This window comes from Ochotona curzoniae, unplaced genomic scaffold (assembly GCF_017591425.1).
Source record: "Ochotona curzoniae isolate NIBS_2020 unplaced genomic scaffold, NIBS_Ocur_1.0 scaffold_3835, whole genome shotgun sequence".
Classification (NCBI taxonomy): Eukaryota; Metazoa; Chordata; class Mammalia; order Lagomorpha; family Ochotonidae; genus Ochotona; species Ochotona curzoniae.
The window spans coordinates 19658657-19684359 of record NW_024467114.1 but is presented as its reverse complement, the minus strand read 5'-3'; the positions used below and the strand labels follow the sequence as shown (position 1 = coordinate 19684359).

The following is a 25703-nucleotide window of genomic DNA, read 5'->3' as shown; positions in this document are numbered from 1 at the left end:
ACTGTCCAAATTTTCCTCACTCCACCTACAGGTCTTGCCTGAAATGAGTATCTTTTATGTCCAGCATTTCAACAGGGGAAGATAAGATGATTCCGTTGACTTTGCCATAGAGAAGTGGCACTGATATGGCCACACTTACCCCTTCCCCACCCCTGGGACAATCCTGGTTGCCTCCACAATGTGGGCACGTGTTTTATCAGATCAGGTTAACTTCAGGCAGAGACAGGGTGGAGAATGATTCCTGCATACTGTGACACGGCTACAATGGACTCCATTTTTTTGGTTGGTCCATTCTCACCATCAGGTCACAAAAGGTCAAAATCCCATGAAATAGGGTGTGTACTGCTGCAGGGTCACATGCAACTACATGTTCGTCTTTAAAAAGAAACACACACACACACACACACACGCACACACACACTGACTTCAGCTCCATTACAGAATCCAGGCCACTACAGGCTGCTCCAGATTATATCTCCCAAGGGTCTGAGACTATAGGGTCAGAAGTGGCGACCCTGCACTGATGCATTACAAGCACATTTTCCATTGGCTCAATTCAGTTGCTTTATTTCATTAAAGAGATACTGGGGAGATAATTCTCTACTCATTTGAACCTATTGGTATACAGAATACAATTATGTTTAATTATTTAACACAATACATTGTTAGAATTTTAAAAATGCAAAACCTCAACTAAACATGGTTAAGGGTAACTATCTTGTATCTTTTTATCCCCAAGGCAAGAAAAATCAATAAGCCATAAAAACAACTCCTTGCATAGACAGCTGGTCGTTTCCTCATTCCATGGAGAACAGAGCACGAACAAAGTCTGCTACCCTACGGCATTATCTCTGGGCCTCAGGAGGTGAGACTCTGTGTGAGAGGCCTGGACAACCATGTGGGAATAGTGGGTCTCCACAGCCAATGTTAATGGAAAGGCCCCATTTCCAATCAGAAGACCCAGAGCCCATATTTAAGTAATTTGCTTACACTGGCTGGCAAGCAGGGGACTCAGGTTTCAAATACAGACTTTTGTCTATGGGGTGCTACAGACATAACCACTGCACCTGACCTCACAGCCCCCAAGCAAGCACCTGGAGCAAAAATGTTCTCTAGTCATCCTGTGACTGAGCTATGAAATATGATGTGCTAGTGTGACGAGTTTCATTTCCTGCACTTTGTATGAATCTGTTACTGTTCACAAAATGCTGAAAATGTATGCAAAACCTACGAACACATCTACAAAATGCAACCTCAGCTACAAATACATCTGCAGTACATACATTTGTCTTTTTCTCTTCTAGAAAGCCCACCAATGGGTGATCCTGACTTTGAGGGTCAAAATCAGAAAGTCCCTCCATCACAATATACTAGATCAAATGGTCTAACTGGAGGGACATGTGAGGACCAGCAAAAAAGGCTCAAGATGAGGCTCCTCTCTTAATTCTTAATGCCTTCTGAGGGATACTTTGTGACATTCTAAAAAGCTACCATCTTGCCAATTCGCATTTTCCAAATATACCACGGGAACACATTCCAGAATTGTAGATTGGTGAAAAACCATGCCAAAAAGAAAAAATGAAAATGCCAACAATTCTCTACTAAGTCTTGCCAAACACATCCATTGGCAATATGGTGGCAAAACGCTGCTGGGCAAACATGAGGATATTCTTTCAGTGGTGCAAATTGGGAAATGGCTTTGGCCATTGGGAAAAGTGAAGCTTCTGGGCTGTGCTTGCATCCTTCTTAGTTTTCAGATGTAATGAACAATCCAACCTCCCTCCAATGCTAAACACATCAATTTTGCATGAGAATAATTTCACACCTTAAGAAAAAAAAATGAGTTACATATTCTCAATCTGAACATTCATTTCAGATTGTGAAGATCAAACCCATGACTCATTGAATGTTACGAATGGTTAAACACTGAATGTCCCTACTTTCTCCACTCTTTCTGCTTACACTTTTATAGGAATTCAGGGAGATCAAAAGGCTCAGATACAGCATGAATCCGGGTCACTTATGACAATGAAAATGACACTGACCCCAAACAGGGTAAGATTATAATGAACAGAAGTGGGAAAGTTTGTTGAGCAAGAGATAAAGGAGCTCAACAGGAAAAGCAGACTCCATCTATCCAGACCAGCAGGGAGGAAGCGGAAGATTCCAGAGATTCAGGTAGTCAACTCCAGGGAGGTCATGACTGGAGATGTGCAATGGGGTAGGCAAACCATAGGGGCTTGAAAGGGGATCCAGAAGGTTTATTCAGGGTCAAATAGAGAACTGCAAGGTGAAAGGAACCCATATGGAATTCTGTGATGAGTCCTGTCTAAACCAAACTATTCTTACTTTGTCTCTTGATAAGGAAATTGGTTTTTATCAGAAATCAATATGCTTAGAGTTTCATTAAACATAAGCAACAACCCATCATCTCCATAGAAAAAATGAACTCAAGAGTGTACCTGGTCAGAGAGAACCATCACCACCACCAAAGGGGCAGACTACTTCGAAAACTAGTCTTCAATCAATGTTCTAATTCCTACTCAAGGAAGCTTGGAAAAGCAAATGATGGTCCCTGCACAAATCACAGTTTATTTCCAAGTCACCCAAATCATGCTCTGCAATTTACTTTGTACAAAAATGAAATTCAAACAAAAACATAACCTTATCTATTATTCAACACTTTTCTGTATTTTTAAGCCACTAATTGTAGAAAGCTAAAAATAAAATTTTTTTCTGAGGAACAACAACCAATCCATTCCCATAGAATGCTAAACATTTCATTATTAATGCCAACTCATCTGAAGGCAAATATGAAACATGGATTCCAAAATGCATTGCTTATAATTCTCTCCATAGTGACAAACATGAGAACCGTGAAGCAAATACGTCAAAGAATCACATTTAACTATGAAGAAGTGTGCCTATCTATGATTTTTTGAGACTCTGTTAGGAGATAGACACATCTCAAATATTTTGAACATATACTGAAAAAATACAATTTATCAAAAAAGATCCGGTTTACAAGTATGGAATTGGTGTCTATTCAATAACCTCATATTTAGGAGACACTTACAATGTGCTTTCACTAGTGGATTCACGTCTTTACCTTAAAGATAATGAAGTTCCATTACTGCACTTTCTCTGTATGCATTTCATTTCATCCTTTTCCCATTCTGCTCACCTGGTGATCTACTCACACGTTGAAGCTCTTCTCAGCAAAGTTCCTCCTCTCGGTAATCGCTCCTTGACTTATTTCTGTTTGGTGTGTGTGCTTTTACTGGTGCCCATCATGTCACTGCAAATTTATTTCTTCCCAGAATTATTCCCAACTCAGAGAATGCCTTAAACCTGACTTCTTAGTTTAACGCCAAGAATATCAACTCTAGATGCCTTTCAGATTTTAGTCGAGAAAGCAAAATCATGCACTGCTATACCAAGGGATATTATGAAAGCCTTCTGAATGCTTGTCTATCATTCCAGCCCACATCGTGGTAAAGAGGGGGAAGAGGGTACCTGAGAAGTGATTTATCCCAGCCCTCACCCATTCATGCCTCCTCCCACTCCTCCTAGCCCAGCCTAAGAGAGCAGGTTGCCCTGAACAATTCTCCTGAACCTCCCCCAACCCCACCTCTAACTTTGGAAACTGATTTTATAAGCAGTTTCAGTGCTGTGTCCTCTCCTGTAGGCAGTCTGTGTTGGTTCTGCAGAGATTTCACATCCATTCAGAACATTGTATCTACAATGTCATGACACACTTAAACAGCAGAATGATAGACTTGAGACTGTTAGTGAAGGACTATACTATTGTAATAATACAGGGGAAACAGTAGGGGGAGGGGTTTGGTGAAGATGGGAGGGGAAATCCCTGAGCCTATGGAACTGTATCAAGAAAAAAAAAAAGAAAGAACTCCCTTCCCATTAATGAATCTTCTTCATACCCAAATTGAGGGAGCTTTTGATGTTAGTACCACTTATCTTCAGGCTGACATGCCAGGCACTGACTGGGCAGCACAGCTGGACCACACCCACATTTTATTTTAAAGAAGAATAAATAGCCTGAGTTTATAACGTAGGATGTCAAGATCACAGAAATCCCTTTAGACCAGCACTACTAATCAGAACACACTTGGAGCTGGGTGACAGTGCTACCCCACATGCACACTAAACGCCCTAAAGTGTTTTGTTAAAAATAAGACTCTGCATTTTTGGTAAATGCAAAACCTTGAAACATAGTAACAAAAATACTGATTAGTAATACTATGAAAAAAATCACTCTCGAGCTCATCCAAACCATTTTAAGTTTATGTTTTCAGAGTTCAGATATGATGTTACCTCTTGATTTCCCCATGTTTAACACAAAACAAAAACCTTTTCAGGTATTTGTATACTACTCAACAACCACTCTGAGTGATTGGAAAAGTCCTAACACAGAAGTAATCCTGGCCATTAATTGTCATGTCTCCACAACTCGAGTTCTGGGTTATTTCTATTTTGTGTTCCTCCACATTGCAATGCCACAATCAACTCTGTGTAGACCTCTGTCCCTCACTCTCCCTCCGCCAAAGTCTATGATTCTAAACTGCTACACTGTATCAAATGAATTTATAAATTAGATCAGCAACCTTGTCCCCACAGATTTCTGGGAATTCTATTGAAGCGTCAAGGTTCCTTCTAGTGGAGTAGTAGTGAGGGACCCACCAGAATGAATGTCAATTTTCTTCCTTCCTCCAGAAGAACCAGCAGGTTCTTTCATTCTGTATGGAAGGGGCTGTGTCCAAGAGCTGGGAGCCAGAACTCCCCAGTCTCTGCCAGGCTGGCCTGGGCTGTGTCTCAGAGCTCCTTGGTCCCTCATACAGCAGCATATGCCAGCAGTGCTGGCATTGTTTTTGCCAGATATTAAAAGAGCAAGACAAAATCTCAGGGTGTTTTCAAAGCAAAGATTTTTTAAATTTCTTTCTCAGAGAGATACTTATTTATATGTGTGTTTTATTTCCAGATATTAAAAGAAATCACTGCACTGCAGAATCACTCTTTAGCCTATCATATCTTAGGTAATGATATCCTTCACTTACAGATTCAACTACTTCTATTAGAGGCAAACATGCTTTGTTCTTTCACAGCATCCTTAAAGAGGTATTATTGGCTACTTCTGTGTTCCATTAATGACAAAATTCAATTCAGATGTCATTTGTTGTGTATCTATTTGTTTTCTTTTTTTAAGATTTATTTATCTTTATTTGAAAGGCGGATATACAGAGAGGAGGAGAGAGAGAAAGAAAAATCTTCCATCCGATGATTCACTCCCCCAAGTGACCGCAACGGCCAGTGTGTGCCAATCCGAAGCCAGGAGCTCTTCTGGGTCTCCCACACGGGTGCAGGGTCCCAAGGCTTTGGGTCATCCTCAATTGCTTTCCCAGGCCACAAGCATGGAGCTGGATGGGAAGCGGGGTCACTGGGATTAGAAATAGCGCCCATATGGGATCCCAGTGCGTGCAAAGCAAGGACTCTAACTACTACACCATCACGCCAGGCCCTATTTCTTTTTAATTCCTGTTTCCTTGGAAGGCACCCTTGAGTGGAGCAAGAATTTGCCCCATTTTCAAAAGTAGAGTCCAGGAGGACAGAGGGGGAATAGATCCCTGTAATTTAAGACCATGGTGAGCAGCAGGCGCATCACTGTGTATCAGCACCTTGCTTGGGAAAGTGGTTTAGGCCAAAATGTGGAACTTTGTGATGCTGGAAGGAGCTGAAGGCTGGTGAATACAGGACAGCAGTGCTCTAGAAAGGCATTTCTGGTAACTGGGGGAGGGAAGAGAACTTAGAGGTGGGCCAGCAGATGCAGGAGGCCAACTAAAGCCACACATAATCTATCCCAGAGGAGAAGGTGGCAGGAGAGCAGGGTCATAGCAATGAAAGGCAGAGAAGGGCTTACACATGAGCAGACTAGAGGGCTTGGGGACCCACTTCAGAGAAGAAGTAAGAAAGGCAGAGTTGGATCATTCCTGGATTTCAAGTCCAGGAGACAGGGAGTTAAAGAGCACAGGGGGAAAAAATCAGTAAGACAGAAAGAAACAAGAATAATGAATTTAGTTTGGGACATGCCCATTTTCAGGTATGTGTGGACCATCCATAAAGATAGAGTTCAGATGACGAGGGTGGAGTTCTGTCTGCTGCAGGTGAGAGCTGCAATTGAAAGACTGAGGGGTAGATGAGATGGCAAGAGAGAAAAATGAAGACTTGACCAAGGCCTGTGCTTATGTGGGGATGAAGGGCAGAGCCACAGGAGTCCAGGAACAGAAAGAATTCCCGGAAGCACAGGGAGACAGAAGCCAGTGCTTCAGGATAGCGTGACAGGACCAGCACCGGACAGGAACAAGCAGGAGCTGACTGCCCACCTAAAGAAGCAAATACAGTAGGTGGGTGCGGGTGAGCATGGCAGTGGGGGTGCGGATGGGGGGAATCAGAGAGTGGAGGTACAAAATCCCCTGTAGAGAATTCAGCAGTGCAGGGATAAATACTCAGACTAGGAAAGACCTTGAAGAAGGAACAGGTCTGAAAGCTTTTGTTTAAAGATGAGTGCAATTATTGGTTTATATTTAGATGGAAAGGAAGAGACGGGGATGAGGGAGGATGAGAACAAACATGAAGGTGGAAGGGATCAAAGATATATTTTTATAAAATTTTGGAAGCCTACCTTCTTCATCAGAGTAGGAATTCATAACAATGTGACTCTTTCCAGTCTTAAATTTAGAACAAATGACTTCTCTCAATTGCTACTTATCTCTTAAGAAGCACTTGTTTTGTGTTTTTTGTGTTTGTATGTATACATTCGTGTATTACTTTGGGGTCATATTTCTCTTTTTTAGCCAAGTATTATTTTTAGTTGTTTTTTCTTCAGATTGTTTCTAAAATATCACTTTAAAAACCTTGAATATTGGCAATTACTTTTTTCAAATACATACATATGTGTACCAGACACATGTCTGCATGTATATGTTACGTTTATGCATTTGTGTGTGAGTGTATATATTATCTGTGGATTCTGTAGACATTTTGCACGCATGCTCATTTCTAAAGTCACAATGAGATAGGTCTTAGGGGAAAAAAAGGGGGCGCCAGGAGGGTCATGTACAACTAGGAAAGCAAATAAAAGCTGAAGTCTAAAACTGTCCATCACAAACCATTCTTTGTCAAAACTAATGGCTTTGGGCCTGGCATGATGGATGAGCGGCTAAATCCTTACTTGCATACACTGGGATCCCATACGGGCATCAGCTCATGTCCTGGCCACTCCACCTCCCATTCAGCTCCCTGCTTACGGCCTGGGAAAGCAGTAGAGGATGGCCCAAAGCCCTGGGATCTGCACCCATGTGGGAGATGCAAAAGAAGCTCCTGGTTTCAGGTCAGCTCAGTTCTAGCCATTGCAGCCACTTGGGGAGTGAATCAGTGGACAGAAAATCTTTCTTGTTGTCTTTTATTCTCTCTGTAGATCTGCCTTTCCAATAAAAATAAGTAAATCATTTTAAAAAGCAAAATAATGGCTTTCTGTGATTCAGTAAGTTTCAATGACTGTGAAAACATCCGCATGCTTTACAAAGGCGCATTTCTCTGCTGCTGTTCCCTCTTCAGTGAGGGCAGAAGAAGGATTGTAGTGAAAAGGAGAGAAAGTGAAAAAAGAGAGGTGTATAGAGTCAGTTCTGTCAGGCAGCCCTTCTTGGAGGAGAGCACCAGAGGAGGGAGAGAGAGTTGAGAAAGTTATTTGTTGTTTTAATAAGGGAGACTTGAGTGCATTTATATGCTGGTGAGAAGACAGCATCAAGAGGAGATTGACACAGCCAGAGGACTTGGCTGGGGACACAGTCTTCACCTAGCAAGGGGCTGCTGAGTGCCAGAGCTGAAGAAATGCACAGGGTCATGTGTGAGCTCCACACAGGGATGGACCAGAATGCATGCTTCCTCCCAGCCAGCCTGCAGTGCTGGGAGAATCCTCTGGCCTTCCACCCAGGGGAGCAGCCCGAGTACTTTACCACGACTGAGATGAAGCACAGGCAACTTCTACTTTTGGGATTCAGAAATGATCAAATACTGGCCATGAGATACTTACTCCTAGATGTAGTCTGCCTAAACATGGTTCATAATCTTCTCAATGATTATTAGCATCCACAGTTTACAGAGGAGGAGGCTGAGAAACAGGGCAGGGTCACTCAGCTGCTCACAGTCCTCCAGTAAGGCAATGATGGAGGTCAAATTTGAACCCCCAGGGTTTGGTGCAATAGTGGCTAAATCCTCACCTTGTATCTGCCAGGATTCCATAGAGATCTAGTTCACATCCCAGCTGTTCCACTTCCCATCCAGTTCCCTACTTGGGGCATGGAAAAGCAGTCAAGGATGGCCCAAAGCCTTGGGACCCCGTACCCATGTGGGAAACCCAGAAGAAGCTCCCAGTTCTTGGCTTTGGATCAGCTCAGCTCCGGCTGTTGTACCCACTTAAGGAGTGAATCAACGGATGGAAAATCTTCCTCTCTGTATTTCCTTCTCTCTGTATGTCTGCCTTTCCAATAAAAAATAAGTCTTTTAAAAAAAAACTTCGAACCCCATTTTTTATGTCCAAGATCAAGGCTCTCAACTGTTAAGATTTCACTGCAATTTACTGTGATGAGTAATCAGAGAACTAGCTACTGTGTAAGACACAAGAACATTGTCTCAGATAGCCACAATGTGTATCAGCAACTGCCTCTGGTTGAATTATATTTGACATTTTATGTTTTGGGAGAAAAGAAATATTCAAATATTCTCAGGTTTGTATGGTTCTACACAATGGTGCTTGTGTGTGTATGAATTCCCAAATGTTTTTTCTTGATCTCTCAGTCATAAGGGCAGGAGAAAGATGGAGGGAATCTACAAAGGCTGGGCCTACTGCACGACAGCTTCAGGTCTCCAGGATCAGCCAATTCTGTTCCAAACTGGTTTATAACTTGAAAATTTAATGCATATAAAATTCTGGTAAATTGCACTGCCTCAAATTTGTATCTTTTATTTCTTTTTTTTTTTCCTAGTACATGAAGAAGCAAATTATCAGTTTGAAAAATCAAGACAATTCCACAGTCCTTACTGCCCAGGAACAAATCTCTGAGGGCTTAGGAACAAATCTCTAGGCTTGCCTAGTGCCCTGATCACAGTAAAACATGACAAGTGGCTTTTCCTAACAAACTTGAGGGGCAGGAGTATGTCCATTGATACATACTTTTAACAAAATAAACACATTTTAATAGGAACAGGGGCATCTTTGAATGGTCCATGGCTTTCGTTCTTACCTTTTCTACTTGTGTTTTAAGAACATAGAGTGGCTAGGGAGATTTCGGACAGAATCCCATGCTCTGTGATTCACAAAATGGAAATCTGGCATTATATGCCAATGACATTTACTTCTGTGGCAGCTCAAGCGGCAAAAAGCCATATGCCATACACCTCAGAGCCAGCCAAGCCAGGCACACAGACTTTCGGGTGAGAAAGGAGAAAAACAGGGCCCAGAGACATTTTAGGGGAAGAGCTGATTGCCTCCAGCACTGAATATTGACAATCTCTGTCACAAGAACCCAGTTTACCCACTCCCATGAGGCCCCCTTGGGGAATGCCATTGTTCTCCAGATTTAAGGGAACACTGGGAGATAAAGGTAAAATACTGAAAGCAATGTTTGTGAGCAGTGTATCCTGGTTTGTAGTTAACGTGCCCACTGCATAGGTGTGCCAGGGTTGATACTAATAACCTAAACCAGAGGGATGGCTGGAAGCCATGGGGCTCCTGGGCACTGGGTGGGGGGGGGTGTCTCCTAACAGCCACCCTAAGAAAGAAAGCAATCCTTATTTTCCCCACTAGTCTGTGAGCAAAGCCATCTGGGAAACCAAGTGTACCCTGAATGGGTGATACAATCAAGGAAGAAAGGCAAAAAGTCAAACAAGGAGAGGGGGCTCTCACAAAGCTCCCTGGAACAGTAAATTCAGTTTATTTGTTATACTTCAATGTCTCTAGGACTTTCCATTCACCTCACAGGTGGAAACAGCACTGCCATTCTAATCCTGGAACAAATGGCTAGAATCATCTCAGAACTTCCTGAAAGTATCACCATCCACGGAAGAGATTTTGATGGAAGGATCTAGAAATGTTTCTCTATGAGGATTACTGGCACTTTGGTCATGAAAAAAAAATCATCACTCTGTAGAACTGCCAAAAATACTTAGTATGGTCCCAGGAATTGGATGATAGTGACTATCCATATCAAAATGGTATCAATTACTTCAGCTCATTGGCCCAGTGGACCATTTTGAAAGAATGAATTTAACATCTCAGGCTGTTCATGCATTCAACCTAAAGAAATTAAATGGACTACCTGGAAAGCATCTGAAAGCTATTAACCCAAAAAAGCTACAGTTCTTTGTTTCCAAAGACACAGAGACTTCACTTGGAAAGAGATTTCTAAATAAGTAACCATTATAAAAGATATTTTCCAACAGAAATTTTGACTTCTTTGCTATTGGGGGGGGGAAGAGAAACATGTTTCTATTCTGAATGAAAATGAGATGATAAATAGCTTACTCAGGTGGCACTTGATTTTGAAATTTAAGGGATAATGTAAATTTCAACAGGCAGATGTGCCAAGACCTTTCTGGCAGAGGAAATGAGAAAGAATTCATGTCCAAGATAGGGCTGTGTCACAGCGCAGCAAGATAGTACGTCCACTGGAGTGTGCAAGACATCTAAGGCAGGTGCGGGGAAAAGATAACAGGGTGAAGATGGGAAAGCATGTTTGACTAATGAAGGAGAAAAAAGAATATTTTGTTAAGGTCATGAAACATTATGAGTCAGGAATAAAAAGAATTAAGAGCATAAGAACCATGCTGGAGGAAACGTGAAAAGTAGTGCGATTTCAAAGTTAAGAGAAAGGTTGGGAGAACACTTGGTGCCGTAGTCAGTTACTGTCACATTAACACTGTGTAACAAGCAATCCAAACAGCTAAGAAGTCATTCTCATACTCAAAGATCCGTAAGCCAGCTCAAGTGGTGTTTTTCAAGACGGAGTTCTGTGACCTGACAGGCAACTGTTCCATGTGCCATTTTGACTCCTAAAATGAACAGGCAAGAGCCTGTTCATAGCATTTCTCATATTACTAGCAGAAGTGTAAGAACCTGACCCAACCATAGAAGAAATAAGCAAGCTTTTCTTCAATCTCATGTCCAAGTTCATCTCAATGGCCAAAGAGGTCAACAGCTGAAGAGTGGAAGACAAACACTTTACCAGTAGTTGATGTGAAATTATAATTCTACCATTCAGCTCTGAAACACTGCAGCAGTCATGCAATCCACTAAATGGGGTAAAAAGAAGGACCATATGAACCCCGATAATGATGAAAAGGCTAAAGACCATGGCGTGGTGGTAGTAACTTTGACCACCGATTGGATTCACCACGAATGACAAGTCCGTAAGTTTTCAAATGGAAACTAACTAGACTGCCAGAACCAGAACCAATATGTCCTATTACAACTGTATTCCCAGTGCTAACAAGATGCCTACTCACCATGCTGTATACCATCTCCACCCGCCCCCAGACAAAACAATCATTGAAAGCATGGATAGCATTTAAGATACAAGGTGGAATGTGACACTGTTAATAAGATGTGACTCTGACATGGCCATGCTGTTCATATGATGGCTGGGGGATAGTAACTCTGGATGCCTTCTAAATCCCAAGAATCGTGCCAGGTATGAGAACACAGCAAAGCCAAAGCCTGGCTCAGGAAACTATGATTAAGTTCTGGGAGACAGGTAGGAAAACATGAAGAAGCAAGGGAAGAGAGAGGAAGGGAGGAGAAGGAACATACAAATCCTAATTCATCTCTGAAATCCAACTTGCAATGATTATTTTTCTCCTGCAGCAATTGTCACAAAAGAGGAGAAATGGCTATCAAATTTAGCCTTGCTTTAGTACTTTTGAAAAAATTAATTAGAGGGTGAGAGTCAGAGATTATATCCACTGGTTCATTCCCCAAAGGCCCTCAATAGCTAGGGACTAGACCAGGCCAGAAATGGGAATTCAATGCAGGACTCCCAAGTGGGTGGGTGGCAGGAACCAAATTACCTGAGCGACCCCTGCTGCCTCTCAGGGTCTATGTTGGTAGAAAGCTTGAGTCAAGAGCTGGAGCAGGCTAGATACGGGCTGCAGGTGTCTCACAGCAGTCTTAGTCATTAAGCCAAATGCCCACCACATGGCACATCCAATACATGGCACGTTTTTCTTACCTCTAAACCCCTGTCCCTGTTTCTAGCTTAGTGCAATGCATGGGGATCCCATTGGCCTGTCAGTGTAGGGGCTAAACAAGGCTCCTTACTGGTTTAGTTCCTGTTTTGTAATATGATGGTGGATGACCTTGACCCATAATTCATTTTTGCACAGATACAGAAGCACAATTTTTATAAACCTCCACAGGTACATAATAAGATAAATTAACAACTGAATTTGCATACTTAAAACTTAAGTATGTATTTGTATTCCTGCCTTCTCATACGTGGCATTTTCGCAGACAGTATTTAGTATTGAGCCTTTGCACTTCTCTCCACCTCTGTTTTGAAGTCTCTCTAAATGGCTTTTTCTCTTTTCCTCTTTCTGATCTCACCGAGGCCCTCTTCTCCCTCCCACCTTCAACCCTTCACAGCATCTGGCATCCTAGAATGGCCACAGGGAGCATGGACATGACGTACCTGAGGCTCACCTGCTTTACCTTAGAACACATGTCTCCTGCCAGAAGTGAGAGCTCAGCCTCCCATTTAACATACTTGCCTTTGCAATTACAAGATAAATATTTTCTTTTTAAATCAATGAGGGTTTGCAGCTCATGAGATTCCTACTTAATGGTATCCTTTTTCAGTATCCGACCCTGATTCTTATCTGCCCTTTAATTCTAACTGCCTAAAGCTCATTAAGGCTTATGTAAATTGCAGGTAATTTCTTTTTAATTGGACATATACTAATCAAATGGTTTCTATGCCATTATCAAATCCCTATTACAATCCACAATGGAAGCTGGAATTCAATCCATAGGAACATGTGAACTACTCATACACAGCTCCAAACTGTTTTTAATAAAAGGGAAAGAAGTTTGAAAAGTGGGTGAGCAGAATCAGATAAAGCAGTTGATTTAGAGGGTCATCGTTATTCTCATGTTTAGGCTAAAACTGAACCAACAATGTATCTCACTGATGCGTATGCATCTGATGCATCACATGGCTGTCCACACTGAGAGAGTAATTATCTTTTCTTACAACTGGCAAGTCCCAGCAAGCTGCGTAAGTAAAGAAAGATATACTGACTCCAATAAGTCTTGAGAAGTGAGACGAGCCACATGTGTGCCAGATGTTGAGCATAAAGGCACACTCAAGAACTTTTTCTGTTTTTAGATTTATCCAAAATTACTTGTAAGACTTACTCACCATAAACACAAGTGGTATAAATGCTCTGGTGACACAGCAATGTCCAGCTAAAATTCACAGTTTAAACAGATTTTAAAACAGTTCAACCATGTTTATGGAAACTGAACACACAGGTCAACAAAATCTCTTTCTTTCTGGATGATTCAGCACCCTCTTCTGCTCCTCTTTGGTGAATTCAGGAGCAGCTGAGCAAGGCGTTGGGCACACTGGCATCATCCCAGGACAGGACCTGGGCACAGGTGACTCCATCCTCTCTATGATCCTCATCAATGGTGCGCGGGCACTGTGATGAACATGCCATTTAGTCACTTCCATTTGAGGGAAAAGCTTGCCTAGAACCTCTGGAAAACACTATCACCAATGCCACAGGAATCTTTCCTTCTCGAAAGCAATTAGAATCCTGAATCATTTTTCTCCCAATGTGACACTAGTGTTGACTGGTGCCGGCTCCAGGTGCGCATGGAGCCAAGCAGTTTACCGGCCCAACACTCTGAGCCACAGGGCTAGCCCAGCCCTCTCCCTCCTGCAAAGGCACTGGAGCTGACACACAAAGTCATGTGGCTGGAAGCACAGGCCTGGGCTCCTTGATTATCACTCTGCCCAGTCCCCTGTGTCTCCCACAATTCCTTCCTTTGCCGCAGGCAGGTCGGGAAGAAGCAGGGGTATCCCTTGGCACCAATAGGGTTTCTCCATCAACTGGAAATTTGTCTTCACCAAGGTCACAATGCTTGCCTACACCCAAACCACAGATCAATTTATTCACATAGATAAGTATGAAAAAAATATGTGTCTATAGATATTCAATCAAAGATCTTGAGAACATAAGCAGCATAGTTATATTGCAAGACCAGGCACAGATCACAATTCAGGTTTTGCATATAGAGATTAGGACCTCTCCTATGTATAGGGTAATCTGCATTAGCAAACCACTGAGAGCTGTCATGGTTGCCATTAACAGTTCTCAGCAGAGCAGGGACTGCTTAGATCAAGGACATGTTCAAGGCCACACAAATGAGGCGCCAGGCAAGGATTGCCACTGAAGTCTTGGCAGGCTCTTAGATGTGGTTCCTTTGGACACCTTGTAAATTTTGCCCTTTGGAGCATGAGCATTAGTTCTCACAGAAGAAAAAAAAAAAACTGCTCTTTTTGTGCATAAAGCACAGCTCTGCATTCATTGCATAAGCAGATACACAATGTGTCTGTAATTACACTTTCAGCAGGGAGGGTGATTAGGGAGAGAAAAGGTCCATAAAAGCTCCTTAGGGGATGATGCACAAGAGGTTGAGAAATTCCATTCTCCACCACAGTCGCCTCCCAGACTTGACCAGGCCCATGTTACTTGGTATTAATACCCTGCTTCTTACAGAGTGCGCACACTGAAATCTACATCATCAAATACCTGTTAAGAAATAAGGTAGCAATGTCATTGTCTTGGTTTTCTTGTCTAGACACTGTAACTAATATCAATGGCAAATTGCATGGGAAAGGGTAATGTTACCTTAAGTGAATAGCTTAACAGCATAACACACTGTAAACTGTTTGCTACTGATTTAGTGGGACACATCAAAAGAAAAAAAAATAAATCTATATAATGCATTCATTTCTAGAGAAGTCTGTCTTATGGCAAATCCAAGGATCTCTGTGAAACAGAAGAAGCCATTTGAATAAATACTTGTTAAGAGCTTGGACAGCTGAAAAATGGATAACCTTATTGTATGACATTAGAGCTCTTTAAAAGACTTCTCCTCTACTTAAATATTCATGTTTCAATTAAAACATACACCTACTTTATTAGCTGCACCAAGCCTAGTTCAGATCAATAACAGCAACACGAGATGGAATTCTAATGAAGATAAACAGCCCCGAGTTCTCCCCCGCTTTCCCCTGGGCACTGATGCACAAAGCTTCCTTTCACGACTTGCTCCAAGATATTTTACAGTCACCTGCCTCATGCAAATGAGAAGATTCATGTTTATTCATGGTGAGAGTTACAGACCACCTTTCATTCCCCAGGCCAGCTCTGCTCACCAACAGAGCAGTGCCTGCATCACTGTGGTGTTGGGCTGGCCCAGGAAGGGGACTCCTGAATATGTAATTGCTCCTTTCAGGCAGGCTCAGAAAGTCAGGAAGCTGTAAGCCCCATAGCAAGGACAGTGGACATATTTCCCACTCTCATTCATGGGTTTGCTGCATTTTTACGATTTCCAGCACACTCTCCTTTGTTGACCATACCAGAACGCACCAGTTGTGACTGAGAGGTGATTATTTGCTATGGAAAATCTTCCAGGGACTTTCTCAGGATGTTTCCTTCTGATTTGCTCTCTGCAATCCTTCCTCATTGAGATTTTCTCTCATTGACAAGCATGCAGCTCAGGGTCTGGCCAGAGGCAGCTGCGGCTTTGTTTAACCAAGCCTGGGTTCTCCCATGCATGGTCCCTGCTGTTACGAGCGCTGGATTCTCATCCCACAAGCCTGAGATTTTTAACCTCCACCGTGTGCACTTAGCTTGAGGGGATGCTGTATAACATTTCAAAATAGTACTTTTACTCCAGAGTGGCTGCATTTTTCAGCTCATTGGTTTCTTCCATTTTGGTAATTTGAAAGAGTAGCAAAGTCATCTGATCCCAACTTACACCACTGATTTTGAGAGCATCTAAACAGTGACACGGTTATGAGCAAACATTTTTAAAAGGCTCAGCTATCCTTGCAGAGGGCTGGACAATTAGGTCACCGCTAGGGAGGCCTTACCTCTCACTAGCCACTAAGCAGCTGATGAATGATGGGGCATAGCAACGTTTAGGCTGACTTACAGACTGTCACGTGGAAAAATGAAATTACCCAATGTAACTATTGGAAAGAAGACCCTGCTGACACCCTTCAAATTCTCAGCCCAAAGTCCATTTCTGCCAAAGTTAAATGGGTTATTAATTCAATTTAGAATTTAACATGGGATTCATGGCTTCACTTTTCTTTTTTTTCCTTTTACCATAATGGCTCCCCAAAATATCTTTTTTTGAAAAGGGCAATTTACTCATTTTTCACAGACAGGATTTATCTTATTAAAGCCAAAAAAAAAAAAAAACACCATACTTTATGGCTACATCCGACATTTACTTCTTTAAGCATTTTCACATTTACTATTTCAACTTAATATCACACCACTCAGAGAGAGGGCATTTACCTTTTTGTTCTAAAATGTTCAGCCATAGAGCTCTTGAGTGCAAGTGTGAGGATTGGAACCTAGGTATTAGAAGCCAGTAACATACACACAACTCCATCAGCACACGCAATTTGTCCTAGTTGATGATGTGTGTCATGTGTCAAGTGATGGCAATCCTAGCCACACAAAGCACAGTCTACCTTAAAGTGCCTGCCTCCCCTAGTGAACTTCGGCTGTGGTTCTAATGAGTATTGGAATAACAACGTTTTCAAAAACTACACAAGCGATTCTAATATACGGGCAAGGTTATGAGACATCGCTACAAATACATATTTTGTATCTTGTTAGGATGTTTAGAGTGGAGCAGTCATCCACAGTCACTTTGAATGAGATCACCATACCTGAAATATTCAAATCACTTGCATCCTTTTCCCTACTCTGCTCAAAAATAAGGGCTTCAAAGAAATGATTATGGGGCCACTTGTGTGCCGAAGTAACCAGCTGCAGCTTAGCACTTTTCTAATACCCATAAAAATGAATAATGCATGCTCTCAAATATTGGTAATAAAAGGCAAAAACATAGAATGCAAACTCAATGGCCTGAATCAATGGATTATTCTGCAGGCTGCTATACTGAGAAACTGAAAGAAAGTACTTTTCAAGGCATAAATATTTTAATCGCTCTCCAATTCTACTTCTCTTACATAAATAAAAAATATCCCATCTGCTGCCTTCCAAGCCCAGAAAAGCAGAGGACAGCTGCTTTCCCAAACATTCTCCCTGACACTGGCATTAACTACCAAGCTCTAGATATCTATAAATTGGTATCCCGAGCAAAGGAGGTTGCAGAAGCCCCTTCTACTTCTGATAGAATCTAGTGTGGTTTGTCAAACAAATCCAAATTTTAAACTGGAGGTAAATGCTTCTCCATGGTTTCTCCAGTGACAAGACAAAGAAGACAGATAACTGAGCCATTTCTACAAAGATCAGAGTCTCTCGCTGAATGAATTCACCTACCATGCCCTGTTCAAAGTGGTGAGAGCCCGAGACACTGTCCCAGAAAGTTCAAAAGGAAATGTGTCTCTTGATGAGCTATGTAAAAATAATTCTGAATTCAAACTTGGGGCAGATTTGGAAATAAGAAAAATATGAAATCAACTAGCAATTTCAAACCTACATTTGTTCTTAAATTCAATCTCATCTGCTAGCAAGTTAATACAAGAAAAGTGATTTCAATTTCAGCTCTTCTCTCTTCAACTTATTATCGGGTAAAGGGACGCAGTGGATGATAGGGAGGTGGCGGGGGAAAAAATCAGAAAACCAGTCTTCCCACTGAACTACAGGCTCTCGCCCAGGTCCCTTCTTTAAGAAAGGCGGGTGGAGGCTGAACAGGGACATAAAAGAACAATAACATAATTATATCTGTATTTGAGCAGCCAGTAGCGGAACTTTGTGACCAGGATTACATTCAGCAGCACAAAGAGCTAACAAACAAAAGACTTATCTGTCGGCATTACATTAATTTAAACGGATCTACACTCCTAAAAATCCAATAGAGTTACAAATCAAATGCACCTTGTGATGGGCAAAATAATGGCATTCTCAATGATGCCTGTGTTCCAATCCCCAGAACCAGCGAATGTGTAACATTAAACAACAAAGGAGAATTTAGGTTGCAGGTGGAATTAAGATTGATGTCCATTGCTCTCCAGATAGGGAGATTATCAAGGTTCCTGCAGGTGGTCCAACATAATCATAAGGATCCTTACAACGTTGAGGATCAAGGAGAAGGGGAACAGAGCATTGGCCAAGACTGGTGCTTTGAAAGTGGACGAGGAGAATATGAGCTAAGCAACGCAGGAGCCTATAGAACCTGGAAAAGACCAGGAAATTGAATGGGCTTCTTTCCTCATGCCTCCAGGAATAAACACGGCTCTTCCCATGCCTTGAGTCCAGCCTACTGAATCCCATTTTGGCCCCTGAACTCCAAAACTGTGCAACAGTACGTGTGGATGCTCTAAGCTGCCAAGTTTGTGGTAGTTTGTTAGAGCAGCAACAGGAAAATGATTACACTTGTGACAAAAGTGCATATATATGATGCGCTTTTTTGGTCACAAAAGTAAGCAGAAAAGGCAAACAGTAAAAATATTTAGTTAAGAATATTAAAACTCCTTGTTTTTCCTATCAATGACTGATTCATAACTAGTTTCTATTCTTGACCAGTGACATAATACATGGTAATCAGTGAGGCAGCTCTCCTACAGGAGCAGGTGTGCTGGCACACAGGGCTGTGGACAGGATGGCACTCCCAGTGCAGGGTGGGAAGAGTGGCACTGGTAAGTGCAGAGTTGCCATGGCCACTTTGAAAGACTACTGATTTAGCTCTCCTCTTCCTTTTGATTTAATAGTACAAAGGCCAGCCAGCTCCTCCTTCCCTCTCTCCCAAGGATGATTTGCACCTGAATTGCAACATCTCTCACAATCAAATGAAGTGCACTTGGGAGGTGGCAGTTCTAATCACATGAATGGGCTTCCTTCCCGCACTTGATTCCTCCTGGGTTCAAGCCTCACTGCAGGCACAGCAAGTTTAGTTCTAGATTGTGGCTTCCAGATCTCAGTGTGGTCCACAGCAGGGCAATGCTGGGGTCTATTTCTACGGATTCACTAGATGACCCAAGATACAAAGAGAAGATAAGCAACTCAAGGAATGATCTGTCTGCCTTAACAGCAGCTGACAGCACCAGGCTGGGGAAGCTGGTCAGGTTAGAATCTGTTTAAAGACCAGGTACATCCATTTCCTGCATTTCCTTTTTTCTTCCCCCAAACTAGTATTGGTTCAAGATGCTACAATTCAGAAATACTGCAGGAAAAAGTGTGAGGTATGAATTGAGAGAGGGGAACAAGGAAGTGTAGCTGGAGCCCCAGTTATTCAATGACACATGATGCAGGATTTCATGAAGGTCCCACATATGACTTTGAGCCTAGATTCTTAATAATTACATCCTTGGCACCAGGTGAATGAGCATGGGTGATGGGCCAGCCACACTCAGGGTTATATAGAAGCACATCATGATGGTGAAAGGTCAAAATACACCCATACTAACCATAAAACCAGTTGTTACTAGCCTTGGTGAAGTATAAAGATTTTACTTATCACGAAAATCATGGACAGTGTTTCTGTTTTCTTGGAGTCAGTCAACACTTTTCTATCTCAACATTCAAGCATAAATGGAAATAAAGTCTCACACTTGCAGGGCAAAGTACTAACTGGAAAGCCAAAAGATGCCTCAGCTCAAAGAATCAAATGCTTACTCTACATACAATTTACTTAGTTCCTTCTCTTAGGTGGACAGAAGGCACCTTCCCCCAACAGACCTTATATTATTGAGAAGACCCAAATGAATGCCATGAAAAATGGAAGTTCACCTCAACACTTCCCCTAAAAGGGACTCTGCTTAGTCAGAAGCAACACAGCTGATTATCTCTAGAGAGATAACCCCAGCACTAACAGGTTCATGTCCACATAGGTATATCTTTCCCAACTCTTAAAACAACCTAAAACTATAGTCTTCCTCATTCCCCCAACATGCAAGAAAGTGGATGATGCACTTTTCATGACACAAGATGCTCTTGTCTCCATCTCAGATCTCTAAGACCCTACCTTGTTGAAGTCTTCAGAAGTTGCCCTCATTTCCTTCCATGTTTTGTTCAGAAGCTGGATACAGATGCAGAAAAATTCCTCGAAAGATCTGTCGTGGGTGAAAAACATTGGATGGAAGTCGTTGCATGTCTCACTAGCTGGAGGAAAGAGAAGGCAAATAAGAGACAAACTTTACAACTGGCAAATGGAGGACACAACCACAGGAAGGTCAGTAGGAGACATCTGCAGCTATGACAAAAAAACACCCAGGGAATGGTTTAATACAATTCACAAGCTTAAGGTCAGAAGGTCTGACTCACCCTTAGGCAAACATTCTGCCAGAGCAAACCTGACCCAACCCAAACAAGACCCTCATAATGATTTTGTTCCATGGCCACTGAATAGAATCCTGATACCTATCTTTTTGACCTTATAGAGACTTTTTTTGCACTGCCTTGTTGGCACAGCTCCCCCCTCCCTCTCCACGTTCCCTTTCTTAACAGAATAACTGAAAGAATATGGCTTTCTTGAATATATACTAATAATTGCACCACTCAGAATAGCATCCATGATTATTTCTCCAGGGGGCTCTTTTCTTTTTTCCAGCAGTAAGCAGGGGACATCTGAGATCATTAACCATCTGATGCCATTGGCCATTTGCTTTATGTTCTCAGGCACAGATGGCTGGAGGTCAAAGCAATCCAATTGGCCCCTGGTCCAGTCCTGGACAAAACCATGAAATTAGGGAAGATTAATGTTAAATGGGCCTGTTGCAATCTTTCTTTGGTCAGACACAATGCTTTGGGCTGTAAGTTTAGTCACTTCTCTTCCTGAGGACAGTTTTCCAGGAACATGAGTTATGCTGAGGTTTTCCCCTATTCTTAGTCAAACATTCTTACATCTCAGCAATTATAACCAAGAATATGTATACTCCATCCCAGCCTGTCTCCTGGCCAAGAGACAACAAAAGTGAAGTTCTGACCTGAGACACCAGGCTCTTTAAGGAACTTAGAACATCAACATAAGCAGATTGTGCTGTTTGCTCTTTGGGCAATAAGCTGTCAGCCTCACTTTCATAAGAACTGAAGCCAGTGAAATTTACAACTCTGTAGAAGCACCTAAAAACACTATTACCATCTAAGAACTCATTATTAATCACATTATCACAGGGTCGTTTGGGGACCTGGTATGATTACATGTGTACTTTATGCTCTAGTTCAAGCTTTTATGGGATTGCTGGAGCTGACACAGCCAGACATAACTAAGACCTGAAAGTCCCACTGTTGCTTGGGTGCAGGGGGTGGGAAACGACATCTCTCATTATAGGCAGCATTTGTTGGATCTCTACTATGCACCAGGGGCTCTCTAGGCATCATCATTGCAACAGCCCTTGGAGGGAGGCATTATGCACATCCTCATTTTATATATGAGGAAGGTGAAACTTGGAGAAATGAAGCCTGCCATTGTGAGCTTTTTCAAGGTGGCCTCGAGTGAGCATTAGAAACCTACAGTTTAGCTGACACGGCAGGCTTCCTGCTGCCACTGACATCAAGAGCTCAGGGCATTTCCTTGTGGTTGCTGCTTCGAAAAATTAATTTCTCCACCCATACTCCTACATGTACCAAGCTCTTTCTTCAACAAAAATGCAGATCATGACCAGCAGTCCAATAGGGCTCACAGTAATGGCAGAGTTAGTATCTGCTGAGGAGCACCTGCTGACTGATGAAACCTGGCTGTGCAATAAAAGCACCAAAGCCAGCATTGCCCCACCATCAGTCAAATGCCAGGCACAGGACTTCCCGCATTAAGGACGCTTATTACAACATGTGCATGAAGATGTTACTAACTCCTTTTTTCAAAAAAGTGTAAAAAAAAAAAAGGCCAGAAACAAGAGATTGAGAAAGGTTATGTGACCTGTCTAAGGTGTTACTGTTTCCAAGGGACAACGTTAGGATGCACTTGAAGGTACTTGGCTCTTAGTTCATTATTGCTCTGCACTCCACTTCTTCAACCAGTGTCTTCTTCAATTCTACCTCCACTGTACATTCGCCACCACAGGTCTGAAATAACCACCTCTCCACACACAAGAGTCATTTATGAAGTAAAATCTTATGGGGGCACAGCTTTAACTATTAACTATTATGTTGAAGGTATGCCAAGAGTCAGACTTCTCTGCCTAACCTCTAGAGTTAGTGGCCCAATTGGAATTGTATTCAACTCACCAGGGTTGCAATCCTTTGATGGGACAAGGGTAAACTATACAACAGCTCTCTGGGGTACTCAAGTATCCTTGGCTCCCAGCTTCTACTGAACTAACTCTCGTGACCTTCCAGATAAGTTTAACTTCCATAACATATCAACTGTCCCCATGTAGTTAGGAACAGGCAGGGGACACTGAATACATTTGTTTGGTTTATTTTAAGAGATTTACAAGTTGGGTTCCATGACAACAGAACCTCAATTCCGCTCATGAAAACAACACTCCCTGCTTTTAAAATAACATATAATCTGTAATGTTTCTTATAACTGAGAGAAGTCACATGGTCACTTGTTCAACTCTCTATGATTGGTAGGTGGACATCACAGGGAAGTTTTCAGGTAAAGACTTTATGAAGGAAAATACTTGGCTCTCTTGTCTCCCTTCTGTTTCTGCCTTCCTGCTTCCTATTTGTTCAATTTTGGAGCAGAGGAGTGTTAACCGGATTCCACATGTGTCAGAAAAAAACATGAGGGCTCCCAGGCATTTGGAGGGATGCTGATGACACAGTGGAGCCATCATTCTTTGAATAGAATTTGTTTAAGTCACTTTTCATGGGTTTTCTGCTACCCGTGAGACAGACAAGGTGATTAATATGAAAGGTTAAACTCAAGCAAGTGCACGGATAGAGACAGAATAAGAGAACACATGCTGAGGAAGATTTAAGGTCATAGAAAACCAGGAATAAAGACAGCATTCTACACACACACACACACACACACACATACAAACATATACATACACCCACAGTATATATACTGAATAATATGTACTGAGACATTTGCTCAGAACCTTCCTTTTCTGAGCTGTCTGAACTTACATTAATGACAAAGGTACCATTATTATTCTTATTTAACAGAGCAGAACAATGAGGAACAGAGAAGCTAAGGAACTGATAGTAGCGTCAGGGCTGGGATTCAGTCCAACACTCCATCTCCACAATGTTTCCAATCTGACACTGAGTAGTTGGCTGTCCCCATCCTAGGCTTCCCTAAGACTCCTCTTCAGGATTGGGCAAACATCAAATCAATTACCAACTGGCTCTTGCATGTTACATTAGAAACTATGAAAAAATGTTTATATAGCTGAGAGATATAGCCCCATGCTTTCAGGATGTGTTCATTCTACAGGCAAGAACAGAGCACTAAGTAATAACGTTCCTCTAAAACTTGCAACACAGAATTATTCAGGCGTCACTGTTATTGGGCAAAAAGAACAGGTGTTCTGATCTGTTTGCTCTTTACATATTGTAGGTAAGAGCTGCCACAAAATGCAAAATGGGTTGCCTCAGAGTTCATTAGGGAGTTCAAGGTCACAAAGATGCTGGAAATTAGGCTGCTGGGATTTGAATCATGGTTCCACAACGCACCAGCTGAGTCAAATGCAAAAGCCTCTTCCCTATCCATTGCCTCACTCTTCTCTTCTGTAAACTGGGGGCAACAAGATTACAAACTTCATCAGCTCATGGTGCAAATTCAATGGGAATAGTGAAGCTGAAGCAAAGTGTGGCCCAACAGGATTATCATGTTCTTTATAGCAAGCGGATCAGGTCCTTGGCTACACATATAAAGTATAAGCATGTATCAGCTGACAGAAACAACCTGAATCTCAAGTACCGGTCCGTTAGGTTTAAATAAAGAAAAACATGGAGAATGAAGCTCAGCACTGTTTGCTAAGGAAAGCATCGATAGTTACTGAGCATAAAAGAATTGAATTAGCAGGCAATGATTTCATAAATGAAATTTAGAGAGAAGCTTTCAATGAGATAAAAATAGTAAGACATTTTAAAAACCAAATTGTTTTCAAGCATACTATTTTTAACACATTGAGATTCTGCTGTAGGAAAAAGAATTAATTCAATGGTCTTTCAAGTATGGAACATTAAGATATTTTCAGGGCTGAAGATACAACAGATTCTACTAATTTGCTGACACCTAATTAAGTAGGCTGGCTTTCAAAGCAGCTAGAATGTATAGATATCTGAGGGCATTACAAAAGTTCAAGGAAAAATGCAATTCAAAGAGAAGTTTATTTTGAGGCAAAAATTTTTAAATCCACACATACTTGTGTTCATGGTATGCATTTTCTATTATCTTGTTGAAGACCTATCATATGCACGAATTGCAATTTTTTGCATAAAAATAAACATTTTTGCTTTCATTTCCCATACATTTTTGAAGTATATTTATACGATTTTTATAAACATTTCATATTTTTATTCAGTAAGGAAAGATCCAGAGAGAGAGAGAAGTCATCTGCTGTTCCCCTCCTCCAATGCTCCCAGCAGCCAGGGCTGGGCCAGGTCAAAGTCAGGAGCTGCAAGCTCAATATAGGTCTCCCTCAGGGCCGCTGGGACCCAACCACTGGAGGTATCACCTGCTGGCCCCTAGAGTGTGCTCAGCAGGATGCAGGGACCCCAAGCAGAATCTTGCAAGAGGTGCCAAGTACCTGTTTTTAATTTTGTAAATACAATGTTTTTACTTGAAAGGTAGAGATACAGAGATTTCCTATCCACCAGTTCACTCCTGAAATGTCCACAGTGTCTGTAGCTTCATCAGGCCAAAGCCTAGAGACCGGAACTCAACTTAGTCTTCCATGTGGGTTGCAAGAAGGTAAATAGTCAAGTCATTAAACTGAGTGTCTGCATTAGTAGGAAGCATTTCAATATAGGATACAGACAGCTACGCTCTATCTTAACTACCAGCGCAAATGCCGCTTTCTTGTGCGTTTTCTAAAACAGTAAGAACACTACGTACTTAGATAACATTCTACCTGTCAAAATGGGTCTGTTTCTATTTTTCACTGGACAAAACAGAACGTCTCTGGGGTCTCAGATAACAAGGGCTACTGCCACATAGCAAATAAGTAATGGAAAACAAGGGGACTGGCATAATGCTTCAACTGGGTAATCCTCCACTTGCAAGTACCGGCATCCCACGTGGGCACCAGTTTGTGTCTTGGCTGCTTCACTTCCCATTCAGCTCCCTGCTTGTGGCCTGTGAAAGCAGTGGAGGATGGCCCAAAACCTTAGGACCCTGCAACTACTGGAGATCTCGAAGAAGCTCCTGGCTTCAGATCAGCTCAGATCCAGCTATTACAACCATTTAAGGAATGAACCAGCAGATCAAGATCTTTCTGTCTTTCCTTTTCTCTGTAGAT

General features: G+C 42.0%; 1 protein-coding gene across 3 annotated transcripts in view; it reads right to left on the bottom strand.

Annotated features, from left to right (window-relative positions):
- The window catches only part of ELMO1 (engulfment and cell motility 1), a 489334-nt gene that overhangs the window by 126284 nt on the left and 337347 nt on the right, over positions 1-25703 (bottom strand). For all 3 annotated transcript variants that reach the window (XM_040964657.1, XM_040964658.1, XM_040964659.1), the window contains one exon: positions 20309-20445. In XM_040964657.1, the coding sequence (XP_040820591.1) occupies positions 20309-20445 (137 nt within the window). The remainder of the gene's footprint in view (positions 1-20308; positions 20446-25703) is intronic.